At 43.7% G+C, this 17,365-nt stretch overlaps 1 protein-coding gene across 2 annotated transcripts in view; it reads right to left on the bottom strand.

Moving 5' to 3' along the window:
• FAF1 (Fas associated factor 1) overlaps positions 1-17,365 on the bottom strand; it is a 241,721-nt gene that overhangs the window by 184,168 nt on the left and 40,188 nt on the right. For both annotated transcript variants that reach the window (XM_063427802.1, XM_063427801.1), the window contains exon 2: positions 10,135-10,203. In XM_063427802.1, coding sequence (XP_063283872.1) covers positions 10,135-10,203 — 69 coding nt within the window. The remainder of the gene's footprint in view (positions 1-10,134; positions 10,204-17,365) is intronic.

Here is a 17,365-nt window from a genome sequence, read left to right on the forward strand (position 1 = left end):
GTACAGTTATCTATTATGTCCTGGGACTGGGACCTGGGACCCTCCTGTGTTTCGTGTAATCGTTTTGCGTTAGAGGTTACCTGTCGGACTCATATGTCCCTTAGCTCTTTTAGGATTGGGCTTATGGTATTTTCTTTTTTGTAAATACTGTTTCGTTGTTTTATCAGCAACGTTTTCACTCCTTTAGGGAGTTCAAAAACTGCACTGCGGGGCTCGCAAGTCCCTGATATATTTTGGTGTCTATACATTAGTAATCATAGAGAGTCGCGTCATTATGTGGGCGCTTGCGCCCCGCGCTTCTGTGGCCTCGCAAGTCCCTTATCGGGCATAATGTTAGTGTTTGTATTTCAGTGCATAGAACAGTGAGACCTGCAGGTCTCTTGGAGCATATAGCTTATATCAATTGAAAAACATATGTCAATAGCCCATTCAGATGAGTTCGCAAGTCCACGGTCTTGTCAGACTCATAAGTCCCTTGTGTTTCTACTGTTAGAGAATGTGTGTGTGTCAAGGAAGGTCCCGCAGCAGCCGAGGCCCTGAGATCCGCCGATCCGCCTCTTAGTGGGGCAGTTAGGTCGTACTGGCCTCATATCTTGTTGTTCGAATTACCTATTTCTCTGTGTCTTGGGGTCTCGTTTAGGCCGGTGGGTGTCTAATGGGTGGTTTTGTGGTTACTTCGTCTTATCCCATCTGTGCCCGTGGGGGTTGTCTGCGTGCTTGTCTTGTTCCTATCTCCCAGCTGTTCGTCGGTCGGATCGTACGTATGTATTGTCTATGTGTCTAGGCTCCCCGTGACTGATTTGGTATGGAGTGGGGGTTTCGGTTCTGGCATGGTGGGGTTATGGGGTGCTCTGTTACATCAAAGGGCCATGATCTCCCGCCTCTCTACTTTTGAGATGTCTGTGTTCTAGTGTGAGGGTGTAGCTTGTAGTATGGTAGTGAAGTCAGGATTGGTTGTCTGCAGAATCCAGTGTGTCCAAGTGTTGAGGTATTTTTGGAATGTGTCGTTTGCAGTATTGTGTAATTCTTCTAAGGATCTTAGTTCCTCCATTTGTGTGAACCAGGTTTTTAGGGGAGGGGTGTCTTGTTGTTTCCAGAACTGTGGTATTAGTGTTTTGGCCGTGTTCAGTATGCGATTTCTTGTATGCAGTTCTGGGGATCTTAGTGTGGTGTAGCAGCATGGCTGCTGGGCTGAATGGTGGTGGGTCGTCTGTGAACCGTTTCAGTATCTTGTGTATGTCCTTCCAGTACGGGGCTATCTTTTTGCAGTCCCACCAGATGTGTAATAGAGTGCCCTTTTCCTCCCCGCATCGCCAACACTGAGGGGAGTGCGAAGGGATTCGTGCATGTAGTATCTCGGGGGTGTAGTACCAGTGTGTCAATAGTTTATAGGCCGTTTCTTGTGTCTTACTAAAGCTGGAGCAATGGTGAGTAAGATAGCATATTTTCTCCCAGTCTCCTTTCTCCAGTGTGTGGCCTTCCCAAAAGAATCGTGGTTGTTCTATTGGTGTGAGTGTTAGTAGTAGGGTGTATAGAGTGGAAACCCCGTGCGCAAGTGGGTTCGGGTCTAAGCAAAGGTGGTGGTTGCCCGTGTTAGTATCGGTCCCTGTGGGAGTGAGGCAAAATAGCTACGGATTTGTTTGTATTTTAGTTGTGTCAGGAGGGTGTGTTCCCCGTAGATCCTTGAGTGTCTTAATGCCTTCTGTTGTGTGTATGTGCTTGCTTAAGTCTGGGTATTGGGTCCTGAATTAAGTCTTTGAACGCTCTTGGGTCTAGGCCCGGTGGAAAGTTCGGGTTGTGCGTAAGCGGCAACAGGGGGGTCAGGTGTGTGGTTAGGCTGTGTCTCCCTTTTGTGCGATTCCATTCCCGTAGGGTCGCTCTTGTGTAGGGGGATTGTTTTGCGTCCCCTATTGGGGCCTCAGGTGGCAGCCATGGCTATACTGCAACCGGGACGCATGAAATGGGCCACCCTGTAGTAGAGGGTGAAATCTGGCAGCGCCAGTCCGCCCCTGTACTTTGGTTGTGTTAATAGTGCGTGGCGAAGCCTAGGTTTTTTCCCGTTCCATACATATTGGCCTAGAGCCGTGCGCAGTGAGGTGAAATACGTACGGGGGACTGTTATGGGAATAGTTTGGAATAGGCAGAGTAGGCGCGGAAGAAAATTCATTTTCACCACCTGTATCCTACCCAGCCAGGAGATGTGTGGGTATGCCCATTCTTGCATGTCCATGCGCATTTTTGCCTGCATGGTGGTGAAATTTTCCTTGAATAAGTCCCCTTCTCTTTTTGTTAGCCAGATGCCTAGGTATTTGATTTTGTGTGTTGCCCATTGGAATGTGTAGTGTTGGCGTAATGGTTCCACCCTCTGTTCTGGGATGTTAATGTTAAGTATGAACGATTTGGTTAGATTTATTTTGAGGTTGGAGAGCTTCCCAAAGTCCTGAAATGCTTTCAGTATGTTGGGGAGGGATATTTCTGGGTTGGTCACGTAGAATAATAGATCGTCCGCGTATGGCGCGATTTTGTGGTGTGTCGTCCCTGATTGCATCCCCTTTATGTCTGGGTTGCTTCTGATGGCTACCAGTAGTGGTTCCAGGGCCAGGACGAAGAGGATCGGGGACAGAGGACATCCCTGACGTGTGCCGTTTTGTATATCGAACAGTTCAGACAGGGCACCGTTTATGACTACCTGTGCTGAGGGTTGTGTATATAATGCCTCTATCCACCCCCTAAGCCCCGGCCCCAGGTGTGTGAGAGTATGAAACAGGTATTTCCATCCCACCCTGTCGAAGGCCTTCTCCGCGTCCGTGGATAGCAGGAGAAGGCCCCCCGGAGTGTGTCTACCACGGTGCATTAGTGTGAGTGTGCGCATGGTGTTCTCTTGTGCTTCCCGTCACATCACGAATCCCACCTGGTCTGGGTGTACCAGCATGGGTACGTGTGTTTGTAGTCTAGTTGCTAGTATTTTGGCTAGTAGTTTGAGATCGCAGTTTATGAGTGACATAGGGCGGTAGCTTCCGCACTGTTCCCCATCCTTTCCGTCTTTAGGGAGTATCGCGATGTGCGCTGCCAGGGATTGCTTGGGGAAGTGTTGGCCCTCCTTTATGGCATTAAACGTTATGAGTGGGGTGTATAGTATGTCAGCGAACGTCTTATAATAACAGAGCGGCAGACCGTCCGGACCCGGACTTTTGCCCGGTTTCATCTGTTTCACTGCCAGAGTCAGTTCCTCCAATGTTATCTCCTCGTCCAGGAGCTCTGCTGTGTCTCTATCTAGTGTGGGTGTCGAGTGTGAGTTCAGGTATTCTGTTATTGAGTCTGTTAGGCGTTCGTCTGCGCGATGCGTTTGCGGCCGTGGAAGTGTGTAGAGGTTGGCAATAGTATGCTCTGATTGTTTCCTGTATCTTTTGGGGTAGTCTATGTAGCGTGTTTTTACTGTCTCTCATGCAGTCTATATATGTCTGTTGTCTACGTTTGGCAAGCATTCGTGCCAATAGCCTGCCGCTCTTGTTTCCATGTAAAGCAAAGAATGCTTTATGTCGCAGCGCATCCCTATGGTATCTCGTCTGGAGAAGTTTAGTCAGGTCTCTGCGCAGTGAGAGCAATTGGCTTTGCAGTTCAGGTGTCTGTTTGGTTTTATTGAGATTGTCTATCTCCTGAATTTTTGTCAGTATGTTTGCCATGGCTGCCTCCCTTTGTCGTTTCAGTATGGCGCTTTTCTGTAGGAAGTGGTCCCTGATCACGCTCTTGTGTGCCTCCCACCTGATCGTTGGGGACGTTTGGGATGGTGTGTTCAAGTCGAAGTATTCTCGGAGGGTTGTTCCGATTTCTGTTTTTACCTCCGGCATGGTGAGTAAGTATTCATTGAGCCACCACTTGGCTACCCTTGGTCTGTATAGTGGGGACGCTATCGTGAGCGTCACAGGGGCGTGGTCCGACCATGTGGCTGTGCCGTGTTCTACTTGTAAGACGAGAGGAAGGTGGTAGTGTGTTAAGAAAAAATAATCAATTCTGGTGTACGAATTATGGGGGTGTGAGAAGAACGTATAGTCTCTCTCGTCTGGGTGGTGGGCTCTCCAACTGTCTACCAGTTTGTGTTTAGATATGAGATTTTTGAGTGCAGTCAAATGTTACGTTAGGATGTGGGTGGCGCCGGTGGATGTGTCCCGTATTTTTCGGAGGATTCCCGTGAGGAATCTGTGGTGCCTCTGATTGGGGGCATATATGTTAGCGAAGGTGTACATCTGTCCTGCTATCGTACCTTTCAAGAGTACATACCTGCCCTCCCGGTCTGTCTGTAGCCCCTGTTCCTGGAAGGGGACTCCCCTGTGTATTATGATCGCCGTTCCCCGTGCCTTGCCCCCTTGATAATCGCTGTAATAGTCCATAGGGTAGTGGTGGTTATGTAGCTTCGGTCTAGCTCCCTCCTTAAGTGTGTCTCTTGGATATATATTATTGACGCCCTAGCGGCGTGGAAGTCCTTTAAGGCTGTCAATCTCTTTTCGGGTTTGTTCAGTCCCTGTGCGTTTATGGTGACCAGCGTGAAGTTGGCAGGTGTCAGTGTCATTTTGGGCAGGTCTTGGCTAGTCCTGTGCCCCGGCTGCTACGGGTTGGGGGGAGAGGGGGAGGTAGTGTCAAAGGGATGTGTGTGTGTATAGTCTGAAGTGTCCGCCGTCGCTGCGGCGTTAGGGTGTTCGCGTCTCGGTGTACGTGTAGACCCTCACCTTCCCCTGGGTCTTATATGTCGTCCACCTGAAATTGGCGCTTGTCCCGCGTGGGAGTAGAAGGAAGGCCGAGGCCTCCGGTCGTGTCTATTTGTAAGTGGCTGTGTTCGGGTTAGTCTCTCTACGGTTCCTTCCCCGAGTTTTCCTCGTGCCTCTGTCAGTGTCCCATATCTTCCCCTTTGGGGCTCTATGTGATTGTATGTGTGGTTTGTGTCCTCGCCTCGGACTTGCGTTGCATCATTGGATCAGTTGAAACTTAAACAGTGCAATATTCCGTTGAACAAAAAGCGGAACATCAACAAAAACAGAACATAGCATTTGCATTCATCCCCGTTAACCCAACTAAGTCCAAGTATGGGTTCGTAGGTGTATCCATGCGTACTTTGGTCAGACCGTTTTTTCTTGCCCAGTTCCCCCCCCCCCCCCCACCTATAGTCCTGTCCTCCTGTCTGTCCCCAAAGGTGTACCTGTGTGCGCGGTTATGCGCCCTCCTTCATCCCTTCCGCTATGTTTTGCCCAAGAACTGATGCTTTCCCTTCCCCCCTTCTTCCCCCTACGTCCGTGTGTGCGTCTGCTAGTATGTTTTCCATTCGTTTTTGGGTGGGGGTGCCTACTCGTTATTGTCCTATTATTCTGTCTTGAGCCTTAAGTCCTGTGGTGGTACAGTGACATGGTAGTCTTGCCCTGTCCCCAGCTAGATGTCTGAGCGACGCGGACCCCCGCCCCCCGGCCTGCTCCTGGGTAGGTCATTACTAGGCCCTGTTGGGGGGGGGTGCGGTTGTCCGCGCCGGTCATCCACCAGTCTCATTTCCCTTCTCCATGCGTTGTCACATATTTTACATTATGCTTCCATCGTTTACCCCTTCCTACCCCTCCCTCCGCCCTACAGTACATGCAAGTGGTGATCAACCTCCTTATTGGAGTGTAGTTATGCTGAGGTAGTAATAGACTCTCTGACCTGTCGGTCAGTTGTGTGAGATACTTGCGTTTGTTCCTTGGATGGGTCTCGATGTCCCCGGTTCTAGGGCCCTGGGCTGTGCGGCGGCCAGTATGTCTGGGGCCTCCGGTATGCGTTTTCGGGGTAGGTCGCTGGTCGGTGGTCGGTGGTGTCATGTCCGTGATAGTCCTTTGTCGGGTGATTACTGTTCTCTGGCCCACAATATGGCCTGCATAGTCCGTGTTGTAGCTTCATGCAATGTGTCTATGTCCATGTGTGGGGTCGTCGTCTTATCCCGTTCGTGTTCGGTGTGGGTTTGGTCAGGTAGGGGGAGGCTCCCCTGCGGGCGATGTTGTTATCTCATCTGGTCCTGGTTTTTGTTACTGGCTGTCTCCTCCTCTCCTCATAGGCCCCTTGGGCCTGTCGCTGGTTGGCGGGAGGTCCGTGGGATCTGGTTACCTGTAGCCTGCGTCCTCGGATTCTGAGCTGATGTATAGAGGGTCAGGGGGTCCGGCCATTGTAGTGGCGCCGGGGTGATCTGCAACTCCCTCCCCAGGGCGTCCATGTCGGCCTTTTCTTTCATCATGTACGGACCCTTTGGTGTGTGCACCTGAAGTCCATTCGGGAAACACCAGCGGTATTTAATTCTGTTAGCCTGTAGTTGTCTGGTGAATGGGCGCAAAGCCCTGCGGTATGCCAGGGTGGTGGGGATAGGTCCGGAAACAGTTGGATCTCTGTGTCACCCATCAATACCTTGTCCGCGTCCCTGGCTCTCCGTAGTATCTCTTCCTTAATTTGATAACTTGCCAGGCAGCAGATCGTGTCTCTGGGTAAGCTCCCTGGGGGGCCCTTTGGTCTAAGTGCCCGGTATGCTCTCACCAAGTCGATTGGTTCCTGCGGTGTGCGGCCCAGTAGTTTATTGAAAATCCCCATCAGGGTGGACTGTATTGAGGTAGTGTCGTCCGTCTCCTCAGGGATCCCTCGGATCCTGATATTCTGCCTCCTCCCTCTGTTATCAAGATCCTCCAGGTGGTATGCCATCTGTTGTATCCGCTGGACAGTTAGCTGCAGGGTCCCTGTGTTGGCAGACTGCGCCACTTGCACGTGGTCACAGTCCGCCTCGAGCTGGGATACCCTCTGGCTTAGGCTGCAGAACTCCTCCCTCATGGCCTGTATTTCTTCTGTAATGGAGGCGTGGAGGTTGTTGTTTGCCTCTGCCAGGTCCGCCTTAGTAGGTAGGCTGTGGAGGATATGCATCCATTCAGGGTGCTTTCTGTGGGGTACAATGTTGGTGTCTCGGCCAGTGCCTCCGCACAGAGAGGGCGAGAGAATCCCACCTGATGCCGTTGAGTCGTTGGAGGCCTAAGCCTCCCGGTCCGCCGGGGTCGTCAGGTACCGCCGCATGGACGGATTCGTGGTGCCCCTCGGGGTATCTGCGGGCTTTGAGGTGTGTGATGCTCTCTGTGATTTGCCCATTTTCGGGGCAATTGGGTGCTGTAGGCGAGGAGGTTGTGCTGTGAGCCTTGCGCGGAGCTCTGGATTCATGTCGCCATCTTCCTCGGCTTCCAAGCCACCTATGTGCAATTTTTTTATGATTCAAGGATTCTTTTTGTGTAAGAATTTTACTAAAGTCCGGATGGTTTTTATCAAACTGCACCCAAAACTCAGCCAAAAAAAAAAAATAAGTTTTAGTTGCAACACTAAAGGAAGTCAAGTTTATTTTTTTTTCGAATCAGATATGAACACTCCAATTCACTATTTAGTGGTTGAAGTCCTTATATCAAACAAACTGCCTTCACCACCACTAACAGAAGAACAAACAAGATTTACAGTAATATCAGCAGAGCCGTCAGGAAGAGAAACCAGTACTGGTAAACTCACACACAGCTTACAGGAAACAATAGAATCAATGTACCCAGGGATTACAGTATTTCCCATAGATCTGCATCCTCTACGCTCTCCACGTCAGCCAGTAACTAACTGGGTTATCCTGGCCAATTGATGACCTCTCCTTCGCATGAGCAGGAATTACTGTACATATAGTTAGTCCCATTCATGTTAGGCTGGCTAATGTTTATTCTGTGCAAATGTTGTAAGCAGAGACTTGCAAACATTGGCTGAATTGCCGGCAGGATCGATAAATGGCTCTGCAGAATGCACGTTACAGCCAGTCTTAAAGGAGACCAGACTGCCGGTAGGACCCGGTAAGAGGGAAAAGTGCTGCAATACGGTTTGCCCCATTACAGGGAAATAAGGCCAGGGTACTCCTACCATCACAACCGCTACACCCTTCCATTCATTATTTATATTAAGTGAATGGGGAAACCACTAGAGTTGCATCATCCAGGGATGTCAGACTACAAAGAAATTAGAAATGCTTTATTGTTTACTTTCTAAAATATGACTCATCTGTTTACTCAGCAATTCCACCCATCTGGTCTGACACACAGGGGTTTATGACAAGGCTTGACAAATTTGATTGAAATCTAGGAGCCAGTTAAAAAAAAAGTTAGGAGCCAGTTTATTTTTTGATGATGAGCTGATTTAGCGAAACGAGCATCAGGGGTTTGAGGCTCTGCTGTTCCTACAACATTATCTAATGCAGTGCTACCTGGCACCTAAGACTTAATACCTCCGCACGGCACTTTGACTTGTGTTGTCGGCATTTAGGTTATCAAGAATGTGGCTAGCTATTTAACTTCAGCGGTTGGTTGGGGTAACGAGCATAGCACAACAGGATTGGGTCTGTTTAGGGGTAAGAGGTGCCCACAAAGGCACAATAGGGAAAATTACTTTCTTTGTGTATTTCCCTGTAATTTACTGTATTCTCCCTGCTCCACCTCCCCCAGTTGTCCCACTTTATTCAGTATCTGATATTATTTAGTACCAGACCTGTCTCCTTACTATCAGAAGTCTAGCTACACTCCCTGTATATTGTATACTAATTTTTAAACAGCAACATTGACATATAGCATTTTTTTTGCAATTAGATACAATTGTACTACGTACTGAAAGTGTGCCAATTTGCAATGTTACATCCAATACTCTGTGTAATTTACCAACAATAATTCACAGAGAAAGATTAGGATTATTGTGCTGGAGGTAATGTGACTTTACACTGTTACCATTATAGGTAAAATATCTTATCTTTTAAGGTATCGTAGTATATCTGAAGTGACTGCATAGTAAGAACGGAGTGTATGTCTACTAAACGAGTACTTGCAGAAATGTCACCCTGTAAGATCACTAGCACAGGTTGTTTTACAATTGATGTTTTTGTATTGTGTTTGTTTTCTTTTTCATAGTACTATTTGTCCAGTTTTGTAGTCTGTCTGTGTACAGTCCCATTTGGCCTGTTTAAATTGTATTGATTACAAGTTAATAAGTCTTATCACAGGAATTATTTCACCCTCTTAGTGTTCCATTTTTTAACACCAGTAGTTGCATCCTCCTTTCTGTCCTTTGTTTGTTTATTGCCCACCACAGGGGTTATCCCCCACCCAGGAGGTATGCACTGGCTTTAGCTTTTCTTCTTTTATTGTTTATTTTTCCTTCTTTTTCTTCTATAAGTCTCATATACAATTCTAAAGGGGACACTAGAGTCACCAGAACCACTACAGCTTAATGTAGTGGTTCTGGTGTCTACATCTTGTCCCCACAGGCTTGTCAATGTAAACACTGCCTTTTCTGAGAAAAGGCAGTGTTTACATTGCTGCCTAGTAACACCTCGAGTGACAGTCACTCAGATAGCCACTACAGGTGATTCCTTGTCTAGTGCTGCACAGTGTGCTGCACCTACGTTCAGCATTTCCACACCCTGTATGGAGGCACTTTATGTTCCCCATAGAGTTGCAATGATTAATGAGGAGATGCTGATTAGCACATGTGCATTCGCCTCCCAATGCTTTCCTATAGGAAAGTATTGGCTTGACTGAGATTATCAAGATTGATTATCTCAGCCATGGAGGTGGGGACAGCTGCAGTGAGACCAGCACAGCATGGAAAAACAAGTGACTAAAAACACCTATCCCATGTGATCGGAGAGGGGCCAGTCACCTGAACAGATATTCACTGACAGACAGACAAGTTGATTTGACACCGATTGGTGGAGCCCCTACCTGGTTTAGTCAGAGCTCACTGCAGTTACTACTTGCATGTGCAAAAGCAGTTACTTTAAATGTATCTTTATACTATAATTTTGTAAGAATATTCAATGCATTTTTTTATTTAAAAAAAACATAGTGGGTGCTATGCATATTATTTTTAACACAATATTTGAACAATCTGTTTCAAAATGGATATGCAGTGTTCCTTTTATCAAAAGGTGTGTAAATAATATCTTTGGCATACTGGCATAGAAGAATAAACAAGATGTTTGGAAAACATTAAAAACAAACAAAACACACACATACACAAAGCATGTGCCAAACTTTCACTGCCACATTCTCTGGCTTCTGATAGAGTAATACTTACTACTAAATCCCAGTTGTTCTGTTCCAACAATGTTATAGCTTCATCGATGTTCTCAATCCCAGTGCAAGCCTGAAAGAAAAAAAGAAAAGATAGAACGGGTTAATGTCAGGCAGCTGCTATAGTTTCAGGACGGAAGTGAGGCCGTGCCATCTACCTGTGTCACCTTCCTCGGTGGAGCAACACTTTGAACTACACTTGAACCCTTTGTTAAATGCTGCCAGATACTAATGGTCAAGGTCTATCGCCTTCATGGCAGAGCTGCGGGGCCAATCATTCCAAAGTGGATTTATCTACAGGCCGAAAACCAAAATGAAAGAAGAACTCAGCAGTTCAGCATCTTACAGAGTTACAAATAGCCCAAAATGCGATGGCAGATAAGAAGAAGGGCTGAGCCAACCTATCATTTCCCCAAGCAGCTCTAAAACTTCATACTGTTGGTTTTTTTTTTGGCATTCGCTCATATTCGGTATAGAGTTTCAAGCATATCAGGCAGTTTGAGACTCTTGCAGTGCACGTCTAGGAAGCATAATTTTTTAGCCACTTAAACAACTGGTTTCTCAATGCAGGCCTGGAACATGAAAGCAAATCTTACATGTTTTGGGGGGTTTCAGCATACTAAAACTTTGGAGGGGAGGGGGGAGGGGGGAGGGGGGAGGGGGGGAGAAATCATCAAATTGTGGCGTTAAAAATATATATATTTAAAGTTAAATCCAGGTTTTATTTTTATCGCCAAGCTAAAGTACGGCAGGCACAACTTTTACATTTTTGCCATTCTTTCTGACAGCAAAAGCTTAAACAAAAAGTAAAATCAGCTTTGAGTGCTCAAGCCTTCCATATAATTTTCAATGCATAACTTCAATGTCCATTGGCCTCCATCAAGCTACATATAAGCTGTAACACAAACTCCAATGTCTGTCTTGTTCCAATCCATCTCTAAAACAATTGGTCTGTTTGGGAATATCTGCCCAGGCTGGCTTCATTTCCAGGACATTACTGTCTATCCCCTCCATTCCTCTATGTTTCTAGCAAGCGCGAGGCAAGACATATTCTGATGACATAGTACTAGAAAGATATACCTGTACACATTACATAAAGAAAGAAGCACATATACAGCTATACATCATGGTGCAAAAGAACGCTTTAGTCAAATAAAATACCCAATACATTCAAATACTGTTTTGGCAGTATCTGATCAAATTGGGTTTAAATTGTTATTTTACTTGCAATTCCATTGAATATGAGCTGGTTTAGGTCAGCACTCCACATGGACCCTTTGTATTATGATAAATCTGTGTCAAAGTCTCTCATTGCATATTTTGCTGGGGCAGCTTGGATAAAAAGACAAAAAGCAGCAGGATTGATGGCCGGGTCACAGGACCCTGGTATATAATTTGTAGCCATTAATGTAGGGGGCTTAGAGATTGTTTTATTTAATTTTTTTAAATCAAAGTTTTGGTGTCCAATCTTAACAGTTCAGAAGTTCTGCTTATGCTGCAATTCCCAAAGTGAGTTAAAGTCACAAAACCATTCTGCTGTAGAATGCGATGTATGAAGCAAAGAAATATAAAGTGGCAAACTTATTTAATTAATTTACCAGGTAAGATCAAAGACCACATTACAAAATCACGGCAGGGAAGGAAATGGAACAAAGTATTAAAACAGCCACTATAGCGAGATGGTCCTCAAAGGGTTAATAAACCAGAATTGCCAAAACTCTGAAAACAAAAGCCGCACTGTCTACAGATAGGAAAACGCAACGCACTCCAAGAAACGGATCAAACACCCTGGCTTATCACAAAAAAAAAAATCTGGCCCACGTAGCACTAAGCTGGATTTTTAATGCTCTGCCGAAACGATGGGACATGCAGCCTTTGAGGAAAAAAAAACTAAAATAACCATCCAACAGAAAAGGTAAAAGAGGATGTGCGATCACAGGAAAGATAATAATTTTTTATAAAAGCCTTTTAGTAGAGGGATTCTTTTTTCTATTAGGGTTTTCACTGAACTAAAAAAAAAAAAAATAAACACTGTATACACGTATGTACAAATTTGGTGAAAAGAAAAAAAAAAAATCACAGAATTGTTGTCAAATGTGCTCTACTGGTACAGAAATTAGTATAATTTCCCCCAGGTAAAAGCTTATTCAAGAAAACCACTAAGTCAACTTAGGAGCATAGATCTAAGACATGCTTATTTATAGAAACACTCCAATCCCCTAAAGCATCTCAGCTTGCTGAAGTGGTTTAGGGCTTAAAGGGACACTATAGTCACCAGAACAACTACAGCCTATTGTATTTGTTCTGTGAGTACAATCATTCCCTTGGCGCTTTTTGCAGTAAATACTGTTTTCAGAGAAAATGCAGTGTTTACATTACAGCCAAGGGATACCTCCACTGGCCACTCCTCAGATGGCTGCTAGAGGTGCTTCCTGGGGCAGTGCTGCACACTGTGACTGGCATTCAGTGTCTTCAGCCTCTGCATGGAGACACTGAACTTTCCTCATAGAGATGCATTAATTCAATTAATTTCTCTGAGGAGATGCTGATTGGCCAGGGCTGTGTTTGGCTTGTGCTGGCTCTGCCCCTGATCTGCCTCCTTGGCAATCTCAGCCAATCCTATGGGAACGCATTGTAAATGGCTAAGATCATCATTTCTGATGTCAGCCGAGGAGGCAGATCAGGGGCAGAGCCAGAAGCAGCAGCAGACAGGAATACGAGTAAGATTTTACTATATTTAGGGAGGGCGATGGTGATTTTAACACTATAGGGTCCGAAATACATGTTTGTTCCATAGTTAAAATGAACTTAATTTTAGCAATGGAATCCCTGGCTTAGACCATACGGAGGATGACTGAAATTAAAGGAATTAAAATAGGTGATGGTGTGCATTAGGTAGGCCTATTTGCCGATTATGTGATTTTATCTCTCGGAGACCCAAAATCATCTTTGGGTCCATTGATGGAACATGTTACTCGAATTTGGAAAAATATCCTATTATAAAATAAATTCTCATAAAACTCAAGCATTATCATTTCATACTCCCAAGGCCTGTGTTGTAAACATTAATGGAAGGATACCAGTTTGATTGGAGAAAGTAATGTTTTTCTTACTTAGGAATTAATTTGACCAAGAACCTGTCAAATATGCATTCATTAAACCTCGCCAAGTTGTGGCCAAAACGTAAAAAAAAGTGTTGGTAAGATCTATACCCTTAACTGTTCCCTTGTCTTTTTTTTTATTTTATTTTATGAAGATGCATTTGGATCTTCTTGGATTTATCTGGAGAAATAGAAAGTACAGTTGTTAAGTTGGTGGTTCTACAGAACTTGAAGAGTTGGGGAGACCTTGGAGGTGCCTGATTTAAAAAAAAAAAAAATAATACTATTATGCACTCAATTACTATCATGTAGCTGCTATTAAGTTTAATTTAGATTCACATAAACCAAGACAGAGATGGAAACAGAATAATCACACCATACTCTATTAAAAAATGTATTTCGCTTCCTGTTTCTAAAAGATCTAAATTATCTACAATGTTTCCATCAACAAAAAAAATCTCATTAAAAGCTTGAGATGTATTGTTTAAATCTTTAAAACCCAACTTGTCTTGGTCAAGAGCTATGCTGCTTTCTAGCCTAAATCATTATTATCCACAAATAGATTTGACTGATTGATGCCCCAAATTCATAAACAGTATTTTATAGGTTTTAAACAATGATTCGCTAATGTTGTTTAAAATGTTTTAAATTAAATGTAGTTTGAACGATAGTTGGGCCCCCCCGGTACTCCGCAATCACGACAAGAGTTCCTACAAGATCAATTTGACATCCAATCCTAAAAACAAATTTGAAAAATGTTTAACTTAGAAAAAAAATATATTTATTTCACCCATTTCAAAAATAGTATATGATCTCCCTATGTTATTCTTGTTTTTTTCAGTTCAAGATCCAAAACCAGATAATATTCCAGCCTGGCAAAAAGATTTGGGTCTGCAATGGGACCTGGAGGAATGGCTTGCATTCACATCCTCTCTCAAAGGGATCACACAGTGTTCCAACCATATGGAAAATCACTACAAAATTATACATCGGTGGCACCTGGCCCCTTCAAGACTTCATAAAATGAACACAAAATGTTCAGGTAGGTGTTGGAGGGGTTGTGGAGACCTTTGTACTCTTTCACATATTTGGTGGCACTGTGCAAAATTGCAGCCGTTCTAGCAGGGAATACATTCACTGATTTAAAAGAGATAAGTCAATTATTACATTCTTACATTCTCTCCACAATTCTCTCTTACAATTCTCTCTTACAATTATTACATTATTACATTCTCTCCAGAGGTGGGCTTATTCAAAAATCTCCCTAAAACATTGAGTAAATGAGATAGAATCATGGCAGGCCACATTCTTACTGTGGCCACGTCGATCATACCTTGTTATTGGAAGTCTTCTATTACTACTACCATCAATTGAGGAAGCACTGATTTTAGGGCTCGATAACAAAAATGTATAAACTGGCGTTGCAGCAACCCTCACCTCAAAAAGTGAATTTGCAGTTTGATCGGGACGCCTGGAAAAATGATAGAAGTAAAGAGTTTCTCCTGTAGCCAATTCCTTGCGCCCCGTTACATATTGATATACAATATATTTAGTTATACATACAATTGGTTATAGTACTCTCTGTATTATATTTTTATGGGAACAAATTCACTATTTTATTATTGTACATTTGGATAGTAGCTGCCCCCTCCCTTTTGTATTTTTATATTTCTATTTTTCCCCTTCTTTTCTTATTTCTACTCATTTCTATTGTTAAATGTTGATTTCTTTATATACACCAAATGAATGTGAAATATATGTTTGTTTGTTTAAATACTGTTCAATAAAATGTTTTGAAAATAAATACATGTTTCTGACCCTATAGTGTTCCTTTAAGAGTATGTTAAAAAGATTACACTCTCTTAAAGAAACACTATAGGGTCACAAACACCCTATTTTCTCGTGTTGTAAAATTCATGAAAAATCTGCACCTTTACATTTGACCAAAGTTCGCACCGTCCCAGCTGTTCAGACAGCCAGGAGAGTGTCCTTCTTTACATGCTTTGAGTACCTTCTATTACTCCCAAGGAATCGGGCATTACCTAGTATGGTACTGGAGGGGTATGGAGTCCATTGAAGCCCCTAACACTATAAATAAACCACTCTCCCGCCTCCACAGAGTCTTCATAATTTTTGATTCCCCATTCTTCCATGAAGGGAATTAGAGAAGGTGCAGGTAAGCACATGCACATTCCTCAGCATTCAAATTATTAATAATATATTCAAAAATAAATGTATATAATTTATTTTTATTTCTTAATTTGCATTCCATAAATGCTCTGGAAATGATACAATTGAAGAATAATACTGTGAAAATCACCAATAACGCCTATTTTGTTTAGTTTTTTCACGAGATGCGGTTTTCTATTAAAGTCAATATCTGATGTTCTGATGTCGCTGGGGGAACTGGAGATTCCACACTGGAGGTAACCTTATTCAACACTGGAGGTAACCTTATTAAACACTGGAGGTAACCTTATTCAACACTGGAGGTAACCTTATTCAACACTGGAGGTAACCTTATTCAACACTGGAGGTAACCTTTGGGGTTAAACAGTTTGAAAACAGTTTAACCCCACTCAGTTTAAAATAAAAAATAAAAAATGAAATAAAAAAAAGCACACAGCAACCTCCTGGCAACATAACTTCATTTTGATGAAGTTGTTATGGTGCTCAAAGTGTCCCTTTAATATTTCGTATGTAAATTACCCCCATTATATGATTTAAAGCTCTGTGGATATGTTGCTGCTATATTACGGTAATAATAATAAAAATAATAATAACCAGTACGTGCTAAATGCCCTTGTCCGATACAAGAAGTTCTGTTGCGATGCTGGAGTGAACAAAGAGTTAAAACTTGCTGTGTGGCTTGTGCTACACTATCACAGTCCAAAACTCCCTAATTTACCCCCAATGACAGTAAAACTAACCAAGATAAAGTGCGTGAAGGAAGATATACTGTACAATAAATGTTTGAGATGCATTTTGAATTCTTTCCATTGAAGTTTATTAGTTGAGTGTAAAAACCACACACATTTTTAGTAAAATCAGTTGCAGTAAGATGAATGTAAGCGATGAGCACACCTATATGTAAACAGGTATATTAAAAGCAAAATCCAGTGTGAAGTACAAGTCACCTCTTTGCGTTGAGTTTGTCAAGCCAAGACATGGATTACTTCCATAGAAAAAATGCTGGATTTACTCTGTGCCTCTTACGCTGTGCAGATATAAAAAACAATTAAAACGCCTTTAGTAAGTGGGCCAAGGTTTGTGGCCCTGGTTGTGCCTCGTCTGTGTATACACAGTGCCACAAAGCTTGGTCAAATTTTCACTCATTCTTTCCAAAACAAGATAGCCCTCGATACCGCGAGAAAGTTTAATATTATTGGAAGATGCAGATTGGATTCCAAACTACACAAGGCCCTTCCTTATACAACTCCAGCGTGGATTCTAGATTAAATGGACCGAAGAAACGACCAAAGAAAAACATTCAAGAAAGAACTTTTTTTTTTTGGTCGATAAAATCAACATGCGGATGAGGAACTAGAGAATTTTACCCAATCGCCTGCGAAACAGCCTCACTACTGGTCATAGAAAAGACAGGAGGAGGTTTGTACATTTATCCTTGCCAGGAACTCATACAACATGCAATAGCCGGCAGTCTCTCATTGTATAAGGCAGGGCTTGACAAATTGTAGGTGCCAGGTCACCATGGCAACTAGGAATTTTGTCCTGGCGGCTGGATCTTTGTCAGCCCGGTCAGCACTAATGGAGGCGGGTGGTGGGAGAGCTGTAATCTTCCTGCTCTGCTCTCTCGAGCGCCCTGCTGTGATGACAGGAGAAAGGTTATGATGTCACTCCAGCCCCGGAATAATTTAACTGCAAGCGATAGAGCAGAGTAAGAGCTTAAAGATTCCAGGCTCAGAGAAGCTTCACTGGAAACCAGGAAAAAAATGTAAAAATCATGGTGTGTGTGTGTTTCTGTCAGTGAGTGTGTGTCAGTGTATCGGTCTGTCAGTCTGCGTCTGCCAGTGAGTGTGTGTATGTGTCATTAAGTGAGTAAGTGTGTGTGTATATACCTGTCAGTGAGAGTGTGTATATTTGTCAGTGAGAGTGTGTATATCTGTCTGTGTG

Source organism: Pelobates fuscus, chromosome 7, assembly GCF_036172605.1.
Source record: "Pelobates fuscus isolate aPelFus1 chromosome 7, aPelFus1.pri, whole genome shotgun sequence".
Taxonomy (NCBI): domain Eukaryota; kingdom Metazoa; phylum Chordata; class Amphibia; order Anura; family Pelobatidae; genus Pelobates; species Pelobates fuscus.